We start from the raw sequence: 15205 nt of genomic DNA, 5'->3' as shown, positions 1-15205 counted from the left end.
TTCAGAGCTCGGACCACTGCATTTCCAACGAACCCACTGAAGTTTTCGCTCAGCAGCGTTGAGTTTATAGAAAGCTCGACTGGTGACGTCACTCCCCAGGCTCCCGTCATAGCCTTTGTAGCTGGCTGTTCCATGTCTCAGTGTGGTAGCGTCGATGCGACAGATAACAGCAGTGCCTGAAACCACAATAAAGTACACATGTTCAGAGCTCAGACCACTGGACTTTCGCTGGAGTCTTAGATAGTAATAGTTTATTGTCATTCTTGCGAAGTATGTAGCTGATCGTGGTGATAGTAAAAAAGTACAGTCGCCTACGAACTGCCAGAAAGGTGCACTGTATAATGCTGAATCAAATGATTTAAAAGTATCGATCCTGAATTGTAAGGATGGAATCAGCGCTGTGTCCTGCGTGCTCATAGTCCCATTTTCTGCGCTGTTCTGCCAGAATGGAATTTCAGCTCTGTAATTGCAGTCCATGCTTGCTTTTTTTTTTTACAGAGGACCTGTGCCACTTGCTGCCCTTGGCCCTGGCAAACTCGTCCCCGCTGCCTAATGAGGCAGACTCTGTCTCAAAGGTACTGGGCTCTCTGAAGGCTGTCATGCTGCAAGCCAAGCAAGTGTCGCTACGCATGGCTGCAACCCACTGCATTACTGCCCTTGTGTGCACGCCAGCTGCCCCACTCTGTGCCCAACTTCACTTGCCTGGTGAGCGGGATGGCAGGGATCTGGTTAGCTGTTAGGTCGGACAGAGATGTTCATGGAGTGCAGGAAGAAAATGTGCAGATTTACGTCACACATTGGTTTAGGCCACACATGGAGATTTGGGTAACACATCAACACAGACAGCTGATCCATTCTGCAAGCACAGTGCTTCATTTTCCTCAAGCATTGTCTGACTGCACAAGACAGTTTGTCATGAGGGACAAAATAAGATTAGTCCTTCATATCAATGGAAAATGCAGCCCCTAAGTCTTGCCTGCTTTTCAGGTGAGGGATTATATTGGCTCACTAGCAGAATAAGAAAAAGATCATTAACATCAAGGCATTCCAGTTTGCCTTTAAAGAAACGAGGTGATCGTGTGCTGCCAAGAAACATTTTAGCTGACAGTCATTCTAAAGGAACATTATTTTTGCGAGCTTATGTTGTAAAAAACGCATCAAAGAGCCGTACTTGCTACTGACAGTGTTGCTTGCTAGGATTTGTAGTTCAAGGCTTTTAACTCCAATCCTCGGTTCTTGCCTCAATTTTTGTAGCCTGGTTAATGACCAGTGTTAAATTCTTTAGCAGGGCTTGTGCTGCCTTCGAGTCGTAGCTGTCAGGACACAGCATTCTTGCAAATTCCCTGCTTAATTTGTGGCAGTAAAATGCAGTGGGGCAAAGCTTTAAATTTGAAAGGTCTACGATATCTTGAGCAGTACACAAGCTGAGATATGCTGCTTGTGCAGCTCGTCATAATTCTGGCAGAAGTTTAATTCTTGTGGTGATGATCCAGGGATTTTTGGTGACGAAGATCAAAAATACACTCACGAAGTACTTTTTTGCAAGCTAGTTGGTGCGTTCTGAAATTGATAATTGAACTCTTTTCTTTTGTGTCTTTATTTTTGTGCGCCTTCACAACTTCTGAAGTACACTATTAACACATTTCATTGTGTGCTTTGTTCTTTCCACTTTGCTGAGAGATCAATTGACACATTTTGATGCATTGCCTTCAGGTGCATTGCCACACAGGTGATGTGTTGCCACACAGATGCATTGCCTTCAGAGATGAAAGCAGCTTGCTGTCACCGCACCCATGTGTGGTCAGGAGAAATGTGGGCACTATGACCGCTTATAGCAAACATGTTTGTATGGTACAGCAAGCGTCTAGTGACGGCGTGAGCTTTGTAGGCGACGTGATGTGCACAATTAGGAACGATTGCTCCATGCGGCAGCAAACGTTGCGTTTTGATAAAGCGGCGGATGTTTTTATGTAGCACACCATTTACACACGCAGACGGATTGGGCAAAGCTGGACCAGTCTCTCCCGCCACAGCCTTTGTTTTCCTCGTCATCATTTCGAGTACACTCAAACCTCGTTATAATGAACACGGATATAACGAATTATCGGTTATAACGAAGTAAATGAAGAATAGTCGTGTCATAGATACAGTGCTACATATAACCGTTTATAAGGAATTTTCGGACATAACGAAGTTATTTTCGTGGCAGATGTGACTTTCGTGGCAGATGTGAACCCGCTTTGCGGGTTCAGCGGCACTCGTCACGCCGCTTAGCACGTGGTTAAGCAGGGCTTCCGGCAAGTACTGAACATATTCAAGACAACGCTTGTTTGTGCAAGTTCTGAGTTTATGCACTTGGTTTGCCGTATTGGGGCATAATGTTGTTTGCTGTGCCACCACCTTCTCTCGCATCTCTCATTCCATCCATTGCAAGCGCTCTCGAGATCTATGATACCTCTGGGTGGTTTTGCCATCAAATTTGCAATAAAGCTGAACTTTAATGAAACGCTGTGTGCATAGTCATTGCAAAAGCAAGCTAAACATACTGTATTTTCTCGCATATAACCCGCACCAAAACTTGAAAAAAATCGCCTGAAAAGTGAGGGTGCGGGTTATCTGCGAATAATCCGGAAGCAGAGGTCGGCTTCACGGCAATGCATGGCCTGCCGTGCAGTCCGCATCCCCATCGGCATCGTCTGGTGCAAAGCCAATAAAAGCCAACACAGGCCATAGACAGATCCGCTCCGTAGCGTGTTTATTCACTTTTTGCGTGCTTTGTTTGATTTGGTCAACAGCGTCACAACAGTGACTTGGCAGCGTCTGTCTCCGAGTCAGGTGTGGCCAGTTTGCACCGTTGGTCAGCCTTGTCTGATGAGGCACCATGAGTGGGTCTCGGTGGCAATCTTTCACCGCGAAAGAAAAACTTGAGATTACAGCTGCTGCGGAAGAAATCGGCAACAGAGCTGCTGCGAGGAGGCACGACGTCGACGAGTCCTGCATTCGCGACTGGCGAAAAAAAAAGGCCTCTCTCGAAAGTGCACACAAGGAGAAGCGAGCATTTTGCGGCCCGAAGACTGGTGCCTACCCCCTTCTTGAGACGCAGCTTGTCAAATTTATTGAGGTTGGTCCGCGCTGAGGTTGGCCCGCGAGATGAACATCTCATGCAAGTTTCGGGCGAGCCGTGGATGGCTCCAGCGATTCATGGCCAGGCACGGATTTTCGATGCGGCGGCGAATGACTATGTGCCAGCGGCTTCCCAACGCCTGCGAGGATAAGCTGTTGAGCTATCAACGTTACGTCATCGGGCTGTGGAAGGAGCACAACTATTTGCTCTCCCAGGTGGGAAATGCCGATCAAACGCCGGTGTACTTCGAGATGCCCATGGGCACCAATTTGCAGAAAAAGGGCTCGAAATCTGTAAGCGTACTGACGGGCGGAAACACCAAACTACGCTGCACAGTAATGTTGTGCGCTTAGGCGGACGGTACCAAACTGCGCCCGTACGTAATCTTCAAGCGCAAAACGCTACTCTGCACTCCACTGCCATCAGGGATTGTTGTGCGAACCGAAGATAACGCGTGGATGAATGGTGACTTCGTCTGTGACCTAAGACGATTGCGTCTTCGAGAGCGGCGACGAAGCCTCGGATGGCAGCAGCGACAGCGGCGAGTCGGGCGATGATTGAAGGAACGGGAATCGGCGCCGTCAACGTTGCGGCGATCGCTTCCAAATAAAGTTCTTTTGTAAACGAGATTGTGACTGTGCAGTTGTGACTTCCCAAAACAGTTTTTTTAAGCTAAGCATGCGGGTTATACGCGAGGACTTTTTTTCTTTTTTCGGGGAGTTCAGAGTTAGGAGTGCGGGTTATATGCGAGAAAATACGGTACCTCTTGCTTGTGATAACTAGGCTTCCAGGAGTTAAACCTCAGCCAGTTTTTGTTCAAGAGACAAGGAGTAGTGAGTTTTCACTTCCTTTCGTATCTCACCATTGGATGGAGGATGTGCCAGTGCTGGAGAGAGCCCTGGCTATGTGGGAGCAGTTGAGGCACTACACTGAAGCACTAAGCAGCTGCAGTGAGCTCGCACCAAAATGCGCAGTTTATGAAAACGTCAGTGCTCTTCTGAAGGACCAGTACAAGAAGGAAAATCTGGGCTAGTTGGTGAAGGTTCATTTTTAACAGCTTACAGTGCTAAACAGACAAGGACGAAGTTCAAAGAATGTAATGACATGAGCGCTGACTCAGAACTACGGTTTATTATAAAAAACGAGACGAATAAATACAAAAGCCAACCACGCCTCAACAGAACGACTGCACATGTGCAGCACAATCATCCAAGTGATGTAAACATGCCAGAGCACGTGGACTATACACGTGCGTTTAGAAACAAACAAACAAATAAGACTAACCAACATAAATGTGAAAGAAACCTTTTCCCGCCTTAATCAAGATGACACTCAAATTTCAAAATCGCACCTACTTTTCGCTAAAGGCAACAGACAGATGCACCTCTCCCCTTCGCTGTTAATGCGCAGTACTCACGGATTGAAACAGGACAATTTAGAGCTAAGTAACGCACATACTTTCATTTCCACCGTCTTCAGTTTGGGTAATATCGGCGTAATTTTGACTCGAAGGCGTAGATCAGAGCCAACATTATCTTTAGAGACCAGATTCGTCGTGACATGACGGGGTTATCTCGAGCAATAGTGCATACCAGTCGTTATACCAGAAAATTTGATGTCTGGTTTGAATCCATGAGTACTGTCATAGCTTCCATTATCTCCCTTGTGTTTTGATGTTTATGCTGGAACAAACAATCGGTTTCCCTTACCATGGGTTCACATCCACAATCTTAGCAGTGCGATGGAAGGTGCAAACCGCCTGTAGCCCTCAACAAAGACAGAAGTTCTTTCAATCTAATATTCACGCATCGCCCGGTTTGTCCAATACACTGGAACCTCGATTATACGTCTACCGGTTTTGTGACAACCCGCACTTTACGATGAATCGGTTTGGTCCCTGCAAAACCCCCATAGAAATAATGTATTAAAAACCTCGGTTATACGATGCAATTTTACGCTGACCCCACGTTCCCACGTTGTATGACGACTCTCTGATACCATCCGAGAAAAGAAACGCCTTTTTTACTCTAATCTAACACTGGCCAAATATTTATTCACGGGCGCAAAATAAAAACTTATGTGCCGTTAGGTTGACGATTAAGAAAAAAAGCAAAGAGACATCTACAGTATCCCTTCACAGAATGGAAAATTTATTCTCCTGGTAGTTCACTTGGTGCTGTCATCCAGTTTCCTTGGCTTTAAGGTCATTTATGGATATGCCTCGATCGAGGCACATCCCGGATTGTTACCTAGACAAGCTCTATCTACACCGAGTAGCTTCAGCTAGTCGACAAACTCGTATTTGAGATCTCGATATTTTCACGTTTTCGGCCCATGGGAACTGTTCCTGGGTGGCGTACAGCTGAAGATCTCCCTCTGTTTGCTGTACTCGGTCACAGGCCTCGAGCACTCAAAAAGGATGTAACGCAGCTATCTTCACCGTGCAGAATAACTTTCCCTTGATGTGAGCCTTCATAATAGCAGCAGCACATCACCAACTGTGCTTCACAAGGAAACAATTACAATGCGCACTGCTCAGTCAGGCACGAGAGCATCCTATGCAAACTCTCAACATGTGCTCCATCGCTATCATGTGATCGCGATGACACTGTATCTGTTTCTTCTGATGCAAGGCTGTCGCCAATGCGGTTTTGGTTTCGTTTCTACGCGCAGGCAATTTTCGGACTCGATTTATCGGAGGAAGATGCATGTTGGATTAGATTTTTTTTCAAGTTGAGAATAAAGATTCGCTCACACGTCTTCAATGGTTAGCTGTGATTTTTAAAAAATAATTTAACCTACCTTCCCTCGGAGAAATGCAGGATCGTACCGCGGGCTTATTCAAGCGGTCTGTACCCGTTTTTTGGACAAGACTGAGTGTCACTGCCTATGTTCTTAATTTTTCGATTATACGATGCCCGTATTATACGGTGGTTTTGCGTGGTCCCCTCAAAGTCATATAATCAGGGTTCCACTATATATACACGCCCGCATGACAATGGCAACCTATAAACAACAGCTGACTTGTATCTAATATATCTGTCTTTTTGCTTCTCAGAACATGAGTTGCAAGTTTTACCCACGCTCTAAGTTCCTTATGCAAACAGGAGTGGATTAGGGTTGCCACCTGCCCGGTTTTCGATCGGCCCGCCCGGTTTTTTTTAACAGTGGGCCGGTTGCCGGTCCGCACCCAAGACTGGCCGCCATTTGCCGTTTTTTTTGCCATCGTATAATGGTTAATACTTCTTTTGGCATTTTATAAGCGTAAATTCAACAACTACGAAGCTTATACTAAACATTTTTGTCAGTCACTGAACTCTCACACAACTTTGAACCAATTTCTATCTTGTGCCCATAAAAACTCGAAGCAAGATTCGTTCAATTTTACCAATAAATTAAATAGAGCAAAAATGAACATCAGTGGTTACGTGCTTGCATCATGAGTGAAAATCCTCCGCCTTCGAAGCAGCGAAAATTATGTCAATGTCTGTTCCGAAAGACTGGATATCTCAACCTGAGAACGAGAGCTTGCTCCTGGCCGTGGACTACATGTATTAATAATAATTGCTAGGGCTTTACGTTCTAAATGGATGGCACATATGTAGATGGCAATGGCGTAGCCAGAAATGTTTTTGAGGGGGGGGGGGTTGTATGTTTGCGTACAACGATTGAAAAATTTCGGGGAAGGGGGTGGGGTTGAACCTCCCCAACGCCTACGCCAGTGGTAGATGACATTATTTATTTTTGTGCCAACAGAATAGTTGGTTAGCTGTGTTTTTTTTTGTACATGTACATCACATTGATTTCTGACTAGGCAAACAATGTTACAATACATGACATTGCGTGTCAATGACTGAACATGGCATCTTTGTTTTCAGCATAAAGTCAACCACCTGTATGAACCCCCTCTCCCCTTTCGAAGAGCCGGTTTTTTTTATAGTGGTAATGTGGCACCCCTAGAGCAGATAGTGGCAAGTTTATTGGGGGCAAATAAGGCCACACGCACCCCATACCTGCTTCCTACATTGTTCAGGCAGTGTGAAACTTTATGTATATAAAGTACAACCACTGGCCTTTTTTCATTGCGGACCTTCTCTTTTTTATTTTTTTTTCCTCATTGACACCTTTGACCCATTTGATCAAATTATGGCAGGCTGTCATGACTTCCATTTCGGGGTAGCCCGGTGACAGCATTTTTTTGATCTGGTTCAGGAAACTCTCGTTCAGAGAATGAGTGCAGATTTTTGGGAGCATGGCATGCACGCTGCACTCCGGTATCGTGTATCGCGTACACGGCAGCATTGTGTACGCTGCACTGCCAGTGTTGCTCGTGCGTTTGTATGATCCACAACAGCAAAGAAATATATTAGAAACAGCCGATCGTTTTTGTATTCTAAGCAATGCTTTTCGGCTGGAGAATATTACAAATTCTTCTCGCACCAATATTTGCACCAGCAGTGATGTATGACTGGAGTTTCACTGTATGAGTTTTATCTAACTCGTGTGCGCAATATCACTGTAATTTTTTTGCCTTGCACTTTTCTTCAAATAAGTTTTCGAGATGTTTTTTTGGTGTAATGATTGAACAGTTCATTTTTCAAGTGCTAACGTTACATCAAGCAACCATAGTTATGTTTTAGGAAGCTAAAACAATTCACATGTTGAAATGGCGTTTTGGTTCATTTGGACAGATGTGAAGAAAAGGTGTGGTTTCTTAGCTTGTAGTATTTGTGTTTCTTCTGCCTAACCGTAGCCACAATCATTAATGTAAATGCAGTCTATTTTCCTGTGACGTGAAAAATTATTTGCCTTCATGTACTGTATGTGCTCGTGCTTTTGCTGCTAGGTTTGCCAGACTGTTGCTAAGTGCGCACTCATGTTTGTGCAGATGTTCTTGTGGAGTGTCTGGCATCAGCTGACGTCCTCTTTCTTGAGTGAGTATGTTTGAGCCCTGAATCGAGTAGTCTGATTGTACATGGAATTTAACGTTTAAAGGTGTCCTCAACCACCCCTCGTGCTTGGTTAAAAAAACGAATACAGCGGAAAGCAGACACTGCTTTGAACAGCTCAGCGAAGGTTATGTGGAACAAGGAGAGTTCACAAGCAGAGCGCACAGTTATCACGTTCTCAAGTGCCCTCTCTTAGACCTGTCCACACTCTCTTTGGAGGGTCTGCGCCGGCTCTATTTCGTCATAGAGCAGATTGCTGCTATTGGCTGGTAGCTGACATAAACCCAGAGTGGCGTTTGGATCAGATTCACTTCTGCCATACGGTGCTGCCACATGCTATAGTCTACTAAATCTACACAGTGGCAACAGTAGCGCAAACTGGAATCACACTGGGACAGCGCGATAGCATTTTATGACGCGCGCTTGAGGTCATGATGCACACTGGCGTAGCTTCCTATGTCATCGCTCCCCATATAGCTTCCAGTGCACTCTTCGGGATGCAAGAAGAAAGTGATTAAAGCATGGTACATATCCCTGTACTTCACCTCGTTCCTGAGGGGTTTGAAAAATTTTTCATTGATCAGTTCATGAGGCAATAAGCTTTGATACTGAGGTCATTCGACGATTACTTGGAAAAGTGGTTCAGGGCCCTTTTAAGCTCAGTGAACAGCATGTGTGGTCTGTTACATACTTCTATGAACATTATTTATGTGTTTGCATGTGCTTATTAACTGCAAAACATGTTTCTGCTGGAATGCTTTATTGGAAACGAAATTGAATGGCCTTTTCTGCACAGAAGAAAATTTGATGCACCTTTATTAAGTTATTTTTGGGATGGGAGTGGCATTTGGCTGCACTTCCATCATTTGCATGGCTAAGCAACAAAAGTGGTTATGGTAGCACTTGGAGTGCAAAGAGATAGGTGTACCATACCCTGAGATAACTATCAGTCGCAGCCCCAGCCAAATCAGCGTAGGCAGTGCTGTTCCCACTTGCCCGAATATCTTCTGTAGGTAGCGCTTCTGCACAGGTATTACTATGTCAAGCACCTGCTTGCAGGCAGTTTCAGTTTTGGCTTTACCAGCACATCCAGCACAATTTTTTTTTCCTTTTTTTTGAGGCGCATATTTTTCAGATGCATTTTTTTCTTGTGCTATCATCAATGGAATAATGGTATGGAAAATTGGTTTTTCCATAACTTTAACAAAAAGACACTGCAAGTATTGATATTTATTAGTATTGATTAGTAAAAGCTCGTTAATTCGAATTCCACGGGAACACTGAGCAATTTCGAATTAAACAAAATTCGAAATAATGAAAGTGAGCAAAAATGGGTGGATTTCGGGGGTGGGGGCACGAAAAATATTTATTGGCCAAAAAAGTCGGTGATGACCATCTGCTTCTTTTCTCTGAATGCCACAGCTGCGGGTCTCTGTTCCAGCGCGCGGACGCGGCGCAGGGAATCCTCTTCACCCTCTTCAAAGCTGAAGAAGAGACGCGCCACATTAAGTGCCTCCATCACCGCAGAAGCTGACGGGCGCACAGGCGCTTCGTCTCTTTGTCTTCCTCACCTTCTGGCTCTTCAGCAACAGGCTGCGCACCGGCTACTTGAGCGATAATGTCCTCATCAGTCAGGGCACCACACACCGATGCACCGGTGTCAACTTCAACATAATCGGCAAAAACGTACGCCCCGAAGAGTGTCGCGCAATGCCACTGGCATGAGCTCCTCAGCCCCGTCCACGTCGACGTCACAACTATCCTGCGCACTTCCAGCTGCAAATCCACTGTGGCGGAAACAGTTTGCGATTGTTGGTCGTGGTCACCTGTTCCCATGCGCGCAACCAACATGTGCATGGCAGTGAGCAGCGTAATGCCGAAGTCCTTCCTGTCGCCCGCGCACAAAATCATTCTCTCCAGCATGTGACGCCTATAAAAGCACTTGATGTTCCTTATCACACCCTGGTCCATTGGCTGTAGGGCCGCAGTCGTATTTGCTGGAAGGAACACTAACTTTGTTGCTCTCAGCTCAACGTCGACTTTGTGCGCCGAACAGTTGTCGACGACAAGAAGAACGCGTCCGCCGCCCAGTTCCATTCGCCTGTCGAATTTCAGTAGCCACTTCCTGAATAGGTCACCTGTCATCCAGGCTTCCTTGTTTGCGGCGTACTCCGTCGGCAGTGACCGAATGTTTTTGAAGCGCCGTGGCTTGAGTGCTTTGCCAATCACAAAAAGGGGGACCTTTTCCGTACCGGTCATATTTGCGGCGACCAGAACAGTGACACGCTCTTTGCTGCGCTTGCCGCCGGCACAGCTGTCTCCCTTGTAGGGTGATCGTCTTGTCTGGCTGCAACTTGAAAAATAACGCTGTCTCGTCAGCGTTAAACACATCCTGTGGTGAGTAGCTCTCCAAGTACTGCTGCAGGGTGTCGCTTCTCCAAGTAGCGCATGTTTCGGCGTCCACTTCCTTTGCCTCGCCGGATAACGTGCGGAATACGAGATTGTGCCGCTCCCTGAAACGATGAAACCATCCCTCGGAGGCGACAAAGTCTTCAATGTCCAAGAGCAGGGCGAAATCGGCTGCCTTGGCCATGATGATAGGGCCGCTCAATGCGATACTCTGGGCTCTCATTTCTTTAACCCAGATAATCAAAGCCGACTCCAGTTCCGGGAACTTCGCTGTCCTTAGCCTTTTTCGACTGGCACCAAAATCCTCGGCTTCATAGGCGTTTTCAATGGCCGTCCTGTTGCGTATGTAGGTTGACAACGTGCTCGGAGGTATGCCGTGCTTCCTCGCAATTTCGTATTTGTTCGAGTTCTCTTGGTCAACCTCTCGCAAAATCTCCACTTTCTCCTTGACAGTCTTCGCGCAGTAGTTTCCCCACGGCATCTTGCAACTTCGATGCGGAATAAGATGGCTTGACGGCGTGAACGAACAACGTGCTCGAGGAACAAAGTGACGCTGCCGGGTGCGGCCTAGGACTGCTAGGACTACTCCGCCGACTCCTCAGCGTCCCGCGGGTCCCGCGTATACAAGTGGCGCCAGGCGCTGAGATAGCGGGAGGGCTACGGAAAAAAAAAAAATTGCTCCCTGGATTTCGGAGGCCATACTTTGCTCGCCCCTTTGCTCGGAGGCCACTTGAAGCTTGGATTGGATTGGATTGGATTTATGGCCTCACCCTTTGTAACGTGCGGGCATCACCCGATGCCCTGGCCCTAAGGACTTAAAGAAAGAAAGAAAGAAAACTATAGCGCGTACACGTAAGTGGCTACACACACATCTGACCACCACTGTACAGGCACATGTTCAACGGGGAGAGCTTCGACATGTCAATGTGCGCGCACCTTTGTCCACCACTCACTGAGTCGCTTCTTGGTCGTAGCCACTCCGCCACCACCAGGAGCGTCGTTGGGCGAGAAGCCAAGCGCCTGCTGTAAGGTGGTGCCATCTGTAGGTGCTGTTGTGAGGCCCTCGCAGTTCATGACCAAGTGTTCGATTGTCTCCTCAGTCGGCACCACATACACGGCACATTGCATCTCCCACACTGTCATCAAAGCGCCGGCGATATGCCAGAGTTCTGAGAGCGCCGGCTCGTGCTTCGAAGAGGAGGCTGCTGGCTACACTATTGTCGAATAGAGGTTCGACATGGATCTCCTGTTTGGATTCCCTGTAGATCCTCAGTGTACTCTTCTCCTCCATGTCTCGCCGCCAAGTGTCAGCCTCCGTCATTCGCACTTGGGTCTTAACTGCTTTGGACCACTTATGCTCGGTGTCCTCCTGCACAGGGCTCGTATAGAAGCCGTATTTCCTGCTGAGGTGCTGCAGTCTTTTCGACCATCTGGTGCGGATGCCGTTGCGGTGAACATAGTCAAATATTCGCCGTGCCCAGCGATGTGGCTGCATCAGGCGCAACCTGCCTTCGTAGGACAGCTTGCTCCGAGCTTCCCGCGCTTCGAAACAGGACCAACCCAGGTCACCCTGGACTGCCTCGTTGGCAACGTTGCCGTGGCACCCCAGAGCAAGTCGTCCCACGGCGCGCTGACTGCGTTCAAGCCACTCCCGGGTCTGCGCAGCGGGGCAAATCACTGCATTAGCGAAAGTCAGCGCCGGCACGTGTACAGCCTTCCATAGTTCGCGCACCATAATGGGACGGTTGAAACCCCACAGGCACCTCCTACGGAGTACTTGGCCGGCCCTCTGGGATGTTTGTCTCAGGTGCCTCTCGTGGTTTGCTGTATAATCTACTTGTGCCCAGAAGTTCACCCCGAGGTATCGGTACTCAGGTGCTTCGGGCAGCATTCCTCCACCTGGCAGTGTCAGCAAACCAGGAAGCCCCGGGCCAGAGAAGTTGACCACCACCGATTTCTTCGTGTTGAACTGCAGTCCCAGTGGCGCCATGGCCTCGGCACAGCTGGTAACGAGGATCTGCAGGTCGCCACTGTTTCCCGCCAGCAGCACAATGTCGTCAGCGAATACGAGTCCCGGCAGGGTTTGCTGTTCTTTGAGCCCATCGCTTATGCGCTCCACCACAAAGCCCACCCCAGAGGCTAGTATTGTGCGCTCTACACCGGCGGTATACAACATATAGAGTAAGGGTGAAAGAGGGCAGCCTTGTTTTAATCCCTTGCCCACCCTCACCTCACTTGAGTAGGCTCCGTTTAGGGTGGCCACAACAGAGCTATCTCTATACAGGCGTCCGAGCAAGCCAGTCCATGTGGGCGGCATCCCAAGTGCCTCTAGGTGCTGTAGTAATAGCTCGTGTGGTACACTGTCATAGGCCTTTGACACATCTAGGAAGCAGCCAATCAGCCCCCGTTCCTCCTTTCGTGCAACCTCTATACATTGGGTCAGGACAAAAAGGTTGTCCTCCAGCCGTCGGTCTCGTCGAAAACCGTTCTGTAACTCCGTGAGGTGACCACCCTCTTCGGCCCACGTAGTCATCCAGACTTTGAGAACTTGTGCGAACACACGGTACACTACACTTGTGATTGTGAGTGGCCTGTAGTCTCGTAGGAGGCCGGGGTCTCCCCCCCTTTTCGGGAGCAGGATTACTTTGCCACGTAGCCAGTCACTTGGTATAGGGCCACCAGCTAGGATTTCGCTGAAGAAATCGGCCAGCTGGGCCCGTGCGCCAGCACCGAGGCGTTTCACCAGCCCTGCAGGAATGCCGTCGAAGCCCCGAGCAGTGCGGGCACCTATCTTGGAGATAGCCCTGTCAATGGCGCTCCTTGCCACTGTCCACTTCTGGTGGCCTGTGCCAGTCGGTTCTGAGACATCTGGGCAGGGGAGTTCAGTATGTGTACTGGGGTGTGGCTGCGCGTACAGTTGGTGAAGATGGTCGGTTAAGGCTCGGTGTAGATCTGTGGTCTTGTCCCCCGTTGATTCTGTGCGAATTTCCGGTTGTGTTGCTTTGCCATCGAGCCGAGAGACATATGTCCAGAATTTGGCCGCTGCTCCTCTGCCTGCAGACTTGATTGCGTGGAGCGTCTTGTGGTTGGCTTCTGCTATCTTCCGTTGTGTGATAGCCTGCATCTCTCGTTTTCGCCGCAGATATTCCTGCCATGTCGCCTGGACATCCGCGCTGTGGGGCCTCTTTACACACTGGCGGTGACATCGGTTGGCGGTTCGGCGGGCTTTTATTGCTGCTTGGACCTCCCCATCCCACCAACTCTTTCTGCTAAACCCTCGACGCGCCTTGACAATCTTCTCGTGTTTCCGCATGATCTGGCGGAGCTGGGCAATGTACTGCTCATAGGTATCTGCTTGTTCGCGGCCGGGGCATAGTTCAAATTCGTTGGCCACTTCCTCGTAGGCCGCGTCGGGGAGAAACCGCGTAGCAGGCTCGTGTTTCTTCACCTTTTGACGCCAAGGAGATGCTTCAAACTGCAGCCTGAGGCGATTATGGTCACTGCCCAAACTGTGCCGGCCTTCCTCATCAATATGCACATTCCGGAGGCTCTTGCCAAGACCTGGTGACACAAGGGCATAGTCGATGCATGAGCTCAGGCCCCGTGCGCACCACGTATACGTGCCCTCGCAGTCTGCTCTGAGGTTTGCGATTTCAAGGGAAAGCTCCTGGGTCATCTCTAACAAGAGCCTCCCATTGTGGTCAGTGTAACCGTCGAGCTCCTGGATGTGGCCATTAAAGTCGCCTAGGATCAGCACTTCATGACCTTGCCCCCAGCGCTCAATGTCTTGTCTGATGCAGTGTACGATGTTGGTGTTCTCCGAGTGTTGGTTTGGAGCAACACTTAGGTAGACTACGCACGCTAATACTGGCGTTGCGTGCACGTGGCCAACCATCCAGGTGTGTTCCGCACAGCAGCTGTCGATCGGTGTCCAGGTGCTGCCCTCTCGCCACAGAAACCCCACACCTCCACAGATTGTGTACAGCGCCATCTAGAATATCGTACCTGAACTGCAGTTTGTATGTACTTCTATGAGACAGCGCCTTCTATTGCATCATACGGGAGATCCGTTTACGCCGGACAACGGAGACGTGACAAGGTTAGACTAAGAGGAGCTACGCCCCTAATACGCCCCTAAAAGAGAGAGAACAAGGGAAGTGGAGGAGGGACGCGAGCTTGAGTGCTCTCAACGCGTGTTGGCGCAACACCTTCTGTACTCGAATACAACTTCAGAAGTCAGCGGCATTTCCTCCTCAAAGGCGGATGAACACAAGCCTGCACCAATGGAGGCGCGTGCATGGGCTGGACTATTTCGTTAGTCGCGGAGGCGATCGGCTGCCGCGCTTCGGTCGTCTGGGCGGGGCCTCTCATGACTTCTTAAGTTGTTTCTAATTGCGGTTACAGCGCAGGGGAAGGCACGAGACAGAGACGGATGAAGACTCGTGTCTGTCTCGTGTCTTCCCCTGCGCTGTAACCGCAATTTGAAGTGGAATACCAACTAACCCGTACTCACACCTTGCTTCTTAAGTTGTGTCCGACTATAGACTAGGACTCTAAGGCCGGAATGCTTTCCGCATTCGGAGTGCTGACGTCACTAACCGGAGGCGTCGGCGGCGGCGGCAATCCGGTTTCCCCCGTACCCGGCGAAGCACTTGAGTGGGTCGTGCAGGCGAACAAACTCTATCGCGGATGGATACAACTACACACGTGACACTGGTCGTCA

At 48.7% G+C, this 15205-nt stretch overlaps 2 protein-coding genes across 2 annotated transcripts in view; one reads left to right on the top strand and one right to left on the bottom strand.

Annotated features, from left to right (window-relative positions):
• The window catches only part of LOC119378729 (uncharacterized), a 33291-nt gene extending 25180 nt beyond the window's left edge, over positions 1-8111 (top strand). Inside the window, exons 3-4 of the mRNA XM_037647763.2 lie at positions 499-705; positions 8013-8111. Of these exons, the coding sequence (XP_037503691.1) occupies positions 499-705; positions 8013-8062 (257 nt within the window). The 3' untranslated portion in view covers positions 8063-8111. The remainder of the gene's footprint in view (positions 1-498; positions 706-8012) is intronic.
• A 3467-nt stretch (positions 8112-11578) lies between these two features.
• On the bottom strand, positions 11579-14473 carry LOC119378728 (uncharacterized). Its single transcript, XM_037647762.1, has one exon. The coding sequence runs from the start codon at positions 14471-14473 to the stop codon at positions 11579-11581; it is 2895 nt and encodes a 964-aa protein (XP_037503690.1).
• Between the last annotated feature and the right edge of the window lie 732 nt (positions 14474-15205).

This window comes from Rhipicephalus sanguineus, unplaced genomic scaffold (genome assembly GCF_013339695.2).
Source record: "Rhipicephalus sanguineus isolate Rsan-2018 unplaced genomic scaffold, BIME_Rsan_1.4 Seq949, whole genome shotgun sequence".
Classification (NCBI taxonomy): domain Eukaryota; kingdom Metazoa; phylum Arthropoda; class Arachnida; order Ixodida; family Ixodidae; genus Rhipicephalus; species Rhipicephalus sanguineus.
This window is presented reverse-complemented; position numbering and strand designations above follow the sequence as displayed.

Bases quoted from the DNA above. Each gene is read 5' to 3' on its own strand.
- LOC119378728 (XM_037647762.1), bottom strand. From the start codon at position 14,473: ATGGCGCTGTACACAATCTGTGGAGGTGTGGGGTTTCTGTGGCGAGAG.